At 41.7% G+C, this 12,447-nt stretch overlaps 1 protein-coding gene across 2 annotated transcripts in view; it reads left to right on the top strand.

Annotated features, from left to right (window-relative positions):
- Positions 1-2,205: 2,205 nt before the first annotated feature.
- Positions 2,206-12,447, top strand: part of dock8 (dedicator of cytokinesis 8) — a 53,058-nt gene continuing 42,816 nt past the window's right edge. For both annotated transcript variants that reach the window (XM_041936205.1, XM_041936204.1), the window contains exons 1-2: positions 2,206-2,373; positions 10,611-10,710. In XM_041936205.1, the coding sequence (XP_041792139.1) occupies positions 2,321-2,373; positions 10,611-10,710 (153 nt within the window). In that variant the 5' untranslated portion in view covers positions 2,206-2,320. The remainder of the gene's footprint in view (positions 2,374-10,610; positions 10,711-12,447) is intronic.

The following is a 12,447-nucleotide window of genomic DNA, read 5'->3' as shown; positions in this document are numbered from 1 at the left end:
GGATAGGACATTGGATTGTGGCATGCATAACACAGTATCTATGCCCTGAATGAAAATATTTAAAATCCCACATCAGGGATATTCTTGTTATAGGAATGCTTAACAGATAAAAAACACAAGCATAGGCCAAATTATGCTATGGTATATTTTTCTTTTTCAACCATCTGCCAAGTGGAAAATGGAGGAAAGAATGGATGTTGCAACTGAAGCATAACTATTGTTATTGCTCAAGATTATTTTAACTAGACTTTCATTTTGCCATTAAATTACCATTATTTGTCAAATAAAAACTTACTATGTCAACCCCAAACAGTATACTTACCCAATGGACTTTTCTTAAAGCAGGAATTTAGCTTTCCACAATAAGTGGAACAAGTATGTGAACTAATAACATTAATTACTGATTATTTCCATTTAGTTGTCCCTAAAAGACAGACAGCCATGCTGTGTCTAGAATCACTCCTAGAATGCACTATATTTGCATTCTTCACAAAATCAGACAAGCTATCTGATAAAATATTAAGAAATGCATCCTATATCAAAACCACACATTTGTCTTCAAATGGGCAGCCTACTTCAGCAATGTTTTGAACTTTCTTGAAGATGGGGTACAAACAAAAGACAGATTAAAGAATATCTATTTCATAAATGACATCCAACTGAACTTTGGCTTGGAAATTTGTGCCATTTTACATCTTTTAGTCATAAGAGAGGAGTTGGGATTAATCCCCCCCCCCCCAAAAAAAAAAAAAGAAAAACTGATTGCTTATATCCTTGTTTATATTACTGCACAACAACACAATACAAGGAGCAGGCAGCAGAGAAGGAGGGGTGTGCAACTTGGTTGCAGTAAATGCATGAACAATGAGAGAATAGACAATTAAATGTGATACAAAGCTTTTTAGTTTAAAACTTGTGGAATAATGTTGTTAAACTGCCTGCCATGCTAGCTCTCGTAGTTAATACCAACTTCTCTACCCACGCTATTTCCTGTCCAACTAGCTTTAAATGGGACAGCAAGCATCCCAGCCATGTTAATTTCTTTTCCCCCTGGAACCAGTTTCTGTTGTCTTCTGTACTACGTTTTTCTGTATTTGGTTGTGTTTTTCTACTTTGCAGCCTTTTTTGTAAACGACACCCATGAATTGTCAAATTGATGAAGATTTTGTTCTTAATTTGCTTATGCTTTGTCTCTGCATGTGTTTACATTCACATACACTGACAATTGAAAACATTTCTTTGTAGATAAACTTTTGAACACTATGAACAGTAGTTACATATTAATCAACTGTGTTTTTTCATCGAGTGAGGATTGAAATTTAAAGAATGTAAGTGAACATTTTTGTCTTATTACTTGCAGAGTATGTTTATGTCTTAAAACATGTATGGAGGGCTATGGTTATAACACAAACCTGTTTCTACATGGAGAAAATTTGTGACAACTGAACTAGTTGTCCCCTAATATCAGTCTGTTTTACCTATATGCATCATAAGCAACTGCAATGGGCCCCCTAACCACTGGGGGGCCTGTGCAGTAGTGATTATTTTTATTTATCGTAGGGAGAAGCTTTTTAATTCTCTTTATATTTAGCTATATTTAATTTGCCACTTTCTTTTTTTATATTAATATACACTTTCTCAGAAATATTGATTTCATATTGCATTGGAATAATCTTGCATTGGAACACCAAGACTTGTGTTATTCTGTTTTTTTATATTTCATTTGTATATTTTTGTAAATAGTTGTTTAGTGTTTTCATATTGAGCTTTACTTGTTGAGTTGTTGTTGAAAGGATTAATGACAATTAAGTATGCCTAGACATTCATTTTCACTCAGGGGTATTAAAATGACTGAAGCAAAAGCCAGATGTGTGGTGGTGGTATGGGGGGACGGGGGGCCAGTCTGAGACGCCACTACTGCTAAAATGTTCGGAAACGCCACTGCACACTATTATGGGTCTTTCATTTTTACTCAACAGAAATTTCATGTGCTTTCTCTCTCAGTCTCCCTCACTGTCAAACGAGGGGGGAGGTGGCAGCGAGGCAGCGCGCGTGCCTCATCCAGCCTGTCCCGTCGTCCCCTCCCACCCCTCGCGCCTCCGGTGCGCTCCGAGCCGCGCGCTCTCCACGGGATGGCTCAAAATTCAAATGCGGAAGTTGACACCCAGTCAAGCTGCTGCCGCCACAAGCCAAGATGAGTGTTGACATGACAAGCTGAGCTGTAGCGAGGGGAAGAAGCGGCGCGTCGGTGACAGCGAGGCGGCGAGACCGCAGGAAAACACCAGAGCCAGCCCCGCCGAACTGGACTTCAGACTCACTCATGGCCTCCGTGGGCAGCGCGGACCGACGGGCTTTCGCTCTGAAAATCAACAGGTAAGAGAAAGCTGCGCTCGTTTTGCTTTCAGGTTTAGTTGAGGGGTGGACGTGAACTCTCGGAGCCTCCCCAGAGACAGAGGAGGGAGCCGTGTCTTGACAGGAGGAAGGGCTTCCACGGAGGAGCAGGCAGCCACATGTTGTGAATGTTAATGCGGCAGGTTAGTTCAGCCTGTCCCGGGGGAAAAAAAAGACAGCCTAGAGGATTTAAAAACAGCCAACTTTCTTCAACTTTCTCACTGGGACACCTTTAACTTCTGGTAATAATGGCAGCCACGTGATCAACCACGAATGGTTTCCTAATTTATCACACAAACTAATACTCTGAAGTGGAAAAGCTGACAAATCTATAGTCTTTCTATATTCTGTCAGTGTCATTTCCTTATAGGAAAGGATGAGGATGCTGATTCTATATCTAGTGTTTCTAATGTGACCATTTCCCGTGGTGTGTAAGCTCTGACCGGCCTGTAAAGCATGCTATAAATGAGACAGGGATGTGGTCATAGTTCCTGCTGTGACACTGGCCAGGTGTGGAGGAAGTATGTACATGGAAGTCTATTGTGTACCATAGCCCCCTCTGTAGTGACACTCATTACAACAAATACTGTAATACTTCCTCCGATTAGCAGCACAGGATTATAAAGCGTCTCCGGGGCCGACATGTCAAACTGAGTGCTTTTTTTGTACGTTTCGTACTGATGTTGCAGCAGTTTAACGGTGCACTGGGGTTCATTCACACTGTGGAAGTGGATAAGGGCAGAGCGGGTGCAGAGATTAGATCTGGTCAGAGTTAGGATGGTGGGTGATAAGGAGGCGAATTGTTTACATTTGTTTTTATGGTCCACAATCAGCACAGTTTTAATCCCCCTTGATCCTCTTTTTAAAGCACTCTTTACCAAAAAACCTGTTCCCTTACTCCTGCAGCTTTCACAAACCCTCACTAGCGTGCCTTTGTAGCTTTGTAACTTTGTAGCTAGGATTAATTTTTCAAAATTTTGTTCTTACATAAGGAATTTTAATGATTCAGCTACAATGCAGTCATGCAAGCTTTTTCGGAAAGAGGTTTAAAGAGGAGTTGCAACTACTGGTTTCTGTCATCATTGCTCGATCTGATTAATTTTTTTCTGTCTATAAACTGTCACAGTACAGTGACATCCCACTACTCAAGGTGACATCTCCAAATTATATGTTTTGTCCCACTACAGTCTAAAGTTATTCAGTTTACAATGATAGAAAACATAGAAAAGTGACATATCTTCATCTTTGAACAGTTGAAAACCAGCAAATGTTTGGCATTTTTGCTCAAAAAAACGTCTGCTGATCAGTTAACCAACTAATCGTTTCAGCTCTAGTCTCAAGCATTCTGTCTTCTATCTCCCACCACAGTGAATGCAGTGTACTGTTGTTTTTAATAGCCAGGAGAAATTGCGGATACTTGCAGTGCTGTTCTGAGCAGAGCTGAGCTCAGCTGCAGAGGGATGTGAGGGATCTCGGGTCACAGCCTGAATCCATGAGCCAGCAGAGAGGCTGCATGGAGGATGCTGCTCTGTAGCAAAGCACAGTGTTGTGAAATATGTGGTTGCAAAAGTGTTAGACAGCAGAGACAGTAGGTGACGATGAGACACACATTGCTTTCATTGACAGTGATTTCTGAAGCTGAAAAAAAAAAAGATCAGATCATCATTTGTTGGATATGCACAATTTTTTTTAGGCATTTTGTTTTGTTTTTATTAAGGTCGACAAAGTTCTTCTGCTCTTAAGACACCTATAGGCTACTAGGACACCCCGGATATGTGTCATTTCAAAGAATCATGATACATGTGACCTAAATTTTGGGTGTTTTTGTCAATATGAAGGGAAACAACCTAAATAATCACAGCAACCAAAGTCTGATACATATAAACCGCATAGAGAAAGAGGAACACTGGTCACAAATTGAAACTGAGGCTTGTGGTATGCAGCAGGCTGGAAAACCTGCAAACTGATACAACCCATATGAGTAGAGGTGTCGTGAGACGGTCACTTCAGGGTTAAACAAGGAATCTTCTTTTATCCACCCTGAAATATTCGGTGTGTGCTCCTGAGCAGTTTCTCTCTACATCTCGCTATCAAGATGGAGTGCGAAGGGAATCCTGCACACTGTGGACACTGTGTCGCTCTGGTTTCACTTCGCTTTTTTTCTTCATGGCAGTTTTGAATCAGGAAATGTGTGTTTCTTCATAAGCACATAAAAAAAGAGGAATGGAAAAGAGGTGTGCGAATGTGTCAGCCGCAAATGCAAAATGCTATCATACCAAGTGTGGCGCAGCGCTCAGTTTTGGTGAGTAAATCGAAGGTCGCTGAACACTTAATATTCTACTGTTGAGCATGATGTTACTTACTAGCATATGGTAACAGGTGTGGGGACAGCTGTGGACGTGGGGCCTCTGTCGTTCAGTGCTCTTAAGTGGCGGGGGATCCGGATTGAGTTGCATCTGATTTCCTCTGGGCTCTGGTTAGTGACATCTGTTAATCCTCATGACTGCTGGTGGGCCACTGAGTAATTGGGTGGGCAGAGTGTCAAAAAAAGACACATAGCTTCACAAAACGCTTTTGTGCGTCAGGGTTTGTGGTTAAAAGGCGTTCAGACTCAACTAGAAGTTGTGTTTAAAGTTTCCTTTTTCTTGCTCGGAGCTGTCTGTGACCCGAGTCCTGCCAAATGACTGCTGTGTTTGTGCGTGCCTCGCTCTGACAGGAAGCTGAGCCGTGATGGTGCTGATAGCAGTAAGACCCATTAAGTCTGGAGACATATGATAGTATGAGACACATGGTCGGGGCATCCCTTTGGTCTGCTTCCCCCCCTCTTGTCATGTTCAGCACACCACTGTCTGTTTTCCTGTGTTTCTTCTTGGCTCACATGAGGAAGAAAGGACTTATGGGAGAGGGTTTTTTTAGGCCATAACATGTAAGCTAAAGGAGCCACCCACCTCGAGTGGATTGACCTGATAATAATGATGATAATAGGGATAATTGGAGACAGTCAGAGCAGCTTGCTTGGTGGAAGTCACGACATGGACTAAATACAGACAATCCTGAATGAAATTATAGATTTGTTATCTTCTGGGCGATGGGGCAGTTTATCAGAGCTGTGAGAAGCTGTGAAACTGCAGTTTTAGAGCTGGACTCAATTTGAGGAATGCTTGGCCAATGGTTCCAGAAATGCTGACGGGAACACACACCATATGCACACACAGCAAGTGCAGACCTGCCATCGACAGCATGACGTAACAAAAAGAGGCCGACTTCTTTCCGTGGGGAGGGGGTGATAAAAAGTTTTTCACTCCGGAACCCACAATGAGATTTTTTTAGCTTGGGTGTGAGACCTGTCAGAAATCACCCAGTTACGCTGAAACCAAAAAAGTTGGAGCGCTGTTTAAAACGTAAATAAAAACAAAATGCTTTCATTTGCAAACAGCAGTTTTATGAAGTGATCCTTTATACAATCAAGTGCTCACAAAGTGGTGAACCTCGCTCCATCCTTGCTTGTGAACGACTGAGCCTTTCCAGGATGCCCCTTTCATACCCAATCATGATACTATCACCTGTTACCAATCAACCTGTTTACCCGTGGAATGATCCAAACAGATGTTTTTGGAGCATTTCACAACTTTCCCAGTCTTTTGTTGCTCCTGTCCCAACTTGTTTGAAACGTGTTGCTGCATCAAATTCAGAATAAGCAGATATTTACAAAAATCAATGAAGTTGCTGAGGTAAAACAGTAAATATATCGTCTTTGTACTGTTTCAATTGAGTATATTTGAAAAAAGGATTAGCAAACTATCACAATCTGTTTTATGTTTTACACTGCGACCCAGCTCTTTTGGAATCGGGGCTGTAATTATAATGTCACAGGAACATGAAACAGCTGTTTGGCAGCTGATGGCACCTAGTATTCACATTAAATGACTCTCCGTAATTTGAAGTCTAGCAGAACTGACAGATTAGAGGTCTGTTTGACAGTTCATGCATACTTAAGAAATATCGGGGTCACACACAAAGCTGCTTTGTCAAATTTCATTCTGATGAATGATGAAACATCTTCTGGCCACATGGCCTTCCTCATTTTCTTTGAATAAGAGACAGTTTCTTTTCTTTCCTCGTGCGGGATGATCTAATCAACACAGTGTGACAGTGGATACAAAATCACTGGTTATGAGAATATCATAACCATTGCTAATATAATGCAGTGTTTTCCAGCTGGCATCAGTCAAAGTCTGATTAATCTAACAAGTTATTTTCTACCTCTGTTTTCTAGTAATATATGAACGAATTAAATAAGTAATCACCTAAAAATCCTAATCAGTGCTATGACATGACATAGTAATGCTTTAATTGATGATCCATGGTATGATTTATCATATGTTTTGAGCTCTTTTATCAACAATCACTTGGATAATTGTGCCAAAAATGTGCTGAGTCTTGATGTGTTTTAATAGTGTGCTTCATCTTTCATCAGGCCTGATTCATAGCTGGAGTTTGCGGTCAGTTGTAGTTCTGGCTCTACGTCAGCTCCCTGGTTGCAGCTGTTTTAAGAGTGCCATCCTCATCAGTGTTGATTACCTCTTCTAATTATACCTCATGAAAAAAAAAAGACAAAGGAAGCTGGTAATTATTGTCATCAGGCTAGGACAATGCTTTCTGTCTGCCAATTGAAATGTTCCATACCAAAGAGGGAGGATTTATTGACATTTTGCAATTGATTTTCTGTGGTTTAGCTTGATCTCAAGGCCTTGATGGCTGTTATATAGTGACAATCATTATGTTGACATGCACACAGGCCATCAGGTTACTCACAGGTATCAGGTTACACAGGAAATCAGATGTGTTCACATGCTGTGTCGTAACCTGGATACCATAAAACTGTGTATATGCAGCAGGCTGGTAGTCAGAGTCCACCCTTACCCTGACCTTTTTCGGAAGCATGGATTACGTGTTTCAGTGATACACTATATCATTACAGTATGTTGTAATAGAGGCCATTGTGATAATAGTGACTGCACTGCCCGTAAAGGACTTTTAGGAAAACATAACAACACAATATACTCTGAGAGAGCCATGGAATTCAAATTCTGATCACTGTGCTGTCCTCACTGCCTGCTCACATTTTATTTTAAGATAACATCCTCACACTGAAAGAGTGGTGGCGAAGAATATGCCTCTCGGGGAATGCCGCTATGGTCATTCTCAGAGATGTCAGACCTGAAGCCCTGTGCCCTGGTGAGGCACAAAAACCTCAGAGGGCAAGCTGCTTTCAAGACCAAAGCAGTCACCTTCAATAACAGCTGTTTTTACGCATCATATCTGTCTCAGACCAAGATGGTGTCACTATGTTATCATTCAGTCTTCTTGACCTCCGTGTCCTCTCAGCTAACAGCATTGCAGGTATTGCTGGCAGCCCGATATTTGTGCCCTTTAAAGTGTTGTCTCTGGGTTCATCCTTAGCAAGAATTTATAATTTATTCAGTCTCACTACAAAGCCTTTATCAAGACCTTGCTTTATACTGCTTTTGCTATCATTTCACTTAAATGACAAAAATCCAAACCTCTGCTTTTTGTCCTCCTGACAAGAGCAGACATTGGCCATTTAAAGAGACTGACAGATGCTGCTGTGACAAGCTGTTTGTCTACTACTGCTAAAGTAATGCCTACTTGCCTCTGCTGGCAAGAGCTGATTACTGTTTTACTTGTTTGGCCTTTTTATAGACAGGCCCTGAATGCATGTCAGTGAACGCAAGTAAGCAATCCCACATGTGCATGTGACAATATGTGTATATGCAAACTTTATATATACAGTACTGTAATAAAATGGGTGGGTATGTCTGAGCTTTGTCTCTCCAATGGCAATGAAAGATATAGAATAGGGCACATCTTAAAGCTGGGGTGGTAACGGGCTCTGTCTGTACACAGGGTAGGGCTTGTTTCTTTAGAGGAAACAGGGTAGGGCATGTCTCTTTAGAAGTGAACTTATGAGAAGGTTTTACAAGGCTTAAATTGCCTTGGGTGCAAGCTTAATACACCCAACAGACAATCTGCCCTCTGGCAAGAAAAAACTTTTTTGTTTGCTTATGTCAGAATAGAACCATCAAACTCATGCAACAACTAATCTGACTGCATAGGCTGTCATATATAGGCCTGTTTCTTCTGCACTGGCTATTTAATCAAGTTAAAGCAGCAGTATGTATCATCAAATATACCCGACCACGGAGGCAGGAGTCATAACTCGGGCCTCCTGTCCAGATACCTGGTGAGATGGAGCAGTGAGGACTGCCATTCCTTGTGTTGGCCTGAAGCTTTCTGGAGCTTTAGTTTCTTACCCACAGCTCCTTTAAGCTCCACGGGCTTATGTGATTTGCCTCATTGCATTACGAGGAGTAACTCAGGACTTTTCTTGTAGACATTAGCAGCAGAAAAAGTGGGCGTGCAAAGAGACTTTAAGTTGCTGATGTGCAGGTGCAAAGTGGGATTTATATGCAAGATCCCTCAACAACCATTTCCATGTGCTGTTTTGCAAGGCACAAAGATACTACTCTAACAGATCTACTTAGTGTCCAGCTGTGGATGACTGTGGTAGTATTGAGCAGCCTTCTCTTACACCACCCCTTTATATTCTGCTTTCTGAGTTAAGCTATATGTTGTAAACTGTGTAGATTGAGAACGACTTTTGCACAAGTTAGACTTGCATTACAGAGCTGTTGTTGCTAGTGATTAACGAGTAAAACTTGATAATGTGGTCATGCATACCTGCATGTGTGTGTCTGTGGCTGCTCATAGTGGAAATCAGCATGCATATTGTAATGCGCTTCATTCTGTCGTCTATTTTTGCGGCCATGTATTTCTGCAAAGTACGCAGCACGTGTTTAGATAAAACACTGTTGCACTGCTGTTCTTTGCTCATTGTGTAAATTTGTATACTGTTCTCCCACCCATGGTTTAACCTCCCCTGGCATTCAGTTATTGTATTGACTCAGCATGTTATGTGATTGACAGGAGGGGTGGGAAAGTGTTATAAGATCAGACTAAAATCGAGTATTGTATTCTTCATTATGGCCCTTTAAACTGAATCATAGAAAAAAATGCATGTTTGCACATTAAATACTAGCTAGCTTTTATACTTGAAAAACAAACTGGTTTGGTGATTCAGTGCTGCTGCAGAACATTCGTAATATTAGTTTTCAGATGTTTGCATGACGCTGTCTGATGGATTTTGCATGCTTCATGACTCTGCAGGCTCAGTGGTTTTGACATGCTGGCATTCCTCCTTTGCACTGGTGTTTATGGGTTTGTGGTGGTAATTAGTAACAGGGCTGTCGTAACAATGGCCGTGAGGACTTAATGAACCCATGAGACTGACCACAAGGGAAGCAATCGGGAATGTGACCCATTTACTGAAGGCTTTGCCCTCTAACTTTCCCCTGTGTGGAGATGCTGTAATAAACTGTTTCTGACACTCACGTGCAGAAATTCAAACAAATATGAGCAATTTTAACACAAACAAAAATACTCATACACAAACACATGCTTATGCACTCAAAACTGGCCTTCGTCATTGCAGTGCAGAGAATAAAGCAGTTATTGTGTAGAGTTTTGTAGGGCTCAAGTGATATGGTAGATTAATTACAAAGAAATGGGCAGTGCATTAGCTCAGCATCGCACAGAGATGAAATGTGGGTAACGAATTGGGACACTGGCTTTGTTGTTGTCATTCTCTGTTCTCCCTTCTTTTTAGAGAGAGAGCTACAGGCAAACACACACAAACACACCATCCCCATCTACCCAATATATTTGAATGGTACTCCGCTCCTATGTCATGTTGATTTTATGCTCAGTCTGACCCTTAAATCAGGACACTGTATTTATTCCCCTGCCTGTATGGCTGCCAGCATGACAAAGCCTTTACACCGCCAGCAGAGATGTGCTTCTGTAGAGAGCGAACAATAGTTTGAATGGAATCACCATGGCTGACCAATTCAAACTAATGCGAGTAGGAACAATGGTTGAATTGCTGTTGCATCTCTCATTAAGATACACTGTGTGCATGTTGGTACAAAAGTTATAGTTTTCCACTAGGCTGTTTTTCGATACCTGTTTCTGTACAATTATCAACCATCAGATAGCCCACACATATAATACACAGGTGATGCAACTATTTTTCTCTGCCTGCTGAACACAAAACCTCATGAATTTGTATGTGTTTCCAGGCACTCCTCTGCAGAGATCAGACGAAACTTCAGTGGGAACTATGGCTTTCATCACAGCCGAACCAACTCCAACGCTTCGGCCACAGGGTACCTCACTGTGGTGAGTTCCCTTCTATAGAAAGATACCTTTCGCTTGTGGAGTTTATTCATTTTCATCCTGCAGGTATTCGTCGCATTATCCAGGATGTGTATCTGTAATTTATTCACAGCTACCTGGAAAGAAATGGTTATTAGTTGTTTGCATTTGAGCTAACGTGTGACAACATCTGCAGGCAGGTTTAAATGTTTGAATACATTTTTCAAATGGCAAATTCCTTTTTATGCACATTGTTGCTTAACCAACTGTCTAACATGCTAAGTGGGTTTAAGAAGATAAGCAGACTAAAAATGAATACTGTTTACCTCACTTAATACTAGTGATGTAATGCTGGTTGAGAATAAATTCGTACAGTGACTAGAAGGGCAAACAGAGTGTTTTCCTCCAATGCTGCACCCACACAGCTTCAGTATTTGTGCTTACACCACCAAAGGGCTATAAGCGTATCTCCTTCACATCCTCTTTACCATCATTAGTGCTGAGAATGTCTGACTCAGTGTCGAGTCTAGTCTCGAAGATTATAATTTGAATCGTAGAAATTCTGCTACAGCATAAGTTACTGCTGCAAAAACAGCCGTCTGCATTTCTGCAAAAGAGCTGGGTTTTTTTTTAGGAAGAATCTTTCTTCCTCTTACAATGGATGAGATGAGAACTTAGTCATGGCTTAATGTGCTTTTGTTAAAAACCGGGCTGACTCGACTTGTTCTTTGATTTAGCAGGACTTTGAAAACCTAGTACCCCTTAGTTTCTGCGGAGGGTTGAATGCCAGTATGACAGGCTGTTTTCTCACCTCTTCACTTGAAGCCTAGCAGACAGTTAGAGTGATTCCTGCTCTCCTAAGCAAGCAGACAGAATGATGCACAGTAATCCTTTGTAGGGATTTGTTCCCACTACACTCTTAGTCTCTCTCTGTGGTACCCTCTGAACTTCTGTCTCTGCCTCCCAGATTCATATTTCAGTCTTCCTGCTTTTTTCCTATTTCTGTCTCCCTCACGTTTCTTCGCTTTCTGTCGCCCTACATCTCTTTCATTTAAAGTTTTCTAAAGCTCTTAGGCGCTAAGTCTCCTGACATATCTGTGTGCATGACTAACTCAGCCGAAGCCCTTTGATACTTTCCCAGCGATGATCCTTGAGCTTGTCAGCTGACAGGGTTTGAGGAGGAGTGCCCGGACCATCCATCCCCTCCCAAGCTTGTAGAATGCAAGACGGTTAATCTGTAACCTGCTTGGGAAATGGGTCAGCGCCTTGGCCACTGACAGGCGCTGGATGGGGTCTGCTTACCTTGCAGCTTACATGGGCAAATCTTTAATATGGCCGGATTTGGGATGCGGGAGAGGGATTTTAATACTATAATCTCCGGGATGATAGTTTCCCATTATTCAGCAGTCGCGTCTAGCACAGGGATGAGGGAGGGATGTTTGTTGAGAGGAGGGAGGCATGTTTGTTGCTGCAGTCGTCACATGTGTCACTTTGTTGATTATCATAACTCCTTCTCTCTTACTCTTACTCTACGCTATTTTTAGAGCCTAAATATGAGGAATGTCCACTGATCTGCGTTGTTTGTTGTAGGTTTAATATAGAAATTAAGAGATTAAGTGTGTGTGTGTGTGTGTGTGTGTGTGTGTGTGCGCGTGCGCGTGCATGTGCGCGCAGCATGCAGCATGCATGTGTGTGTATATGTGTGTGGTTTCTGTTCCTGTCTGTTGAAACACCAGTTGATGGATTGACGCCACGCTGATG

This window comes from Chelmon rostratus, chromosome 5 (assembly GCF_017976325.1).
Source record: "Chelmon rostratus isolate fCheRos1 chromosome 5, fCheRos1.pri, whole genome shotgun sequence".
Classification (NCBI taxonomy): Eukaryota; Metazoa; Chordata; class Actinopteri; order Chaetodontiformes; family Chaetodontidae; genus Chelmon; species Chelmon rostratus.
The sequence above is the reverse complement of the archived record's forward strand: the minus strand, read 5'-3'. Positions and strand labels throughout refer to the sequence as shown.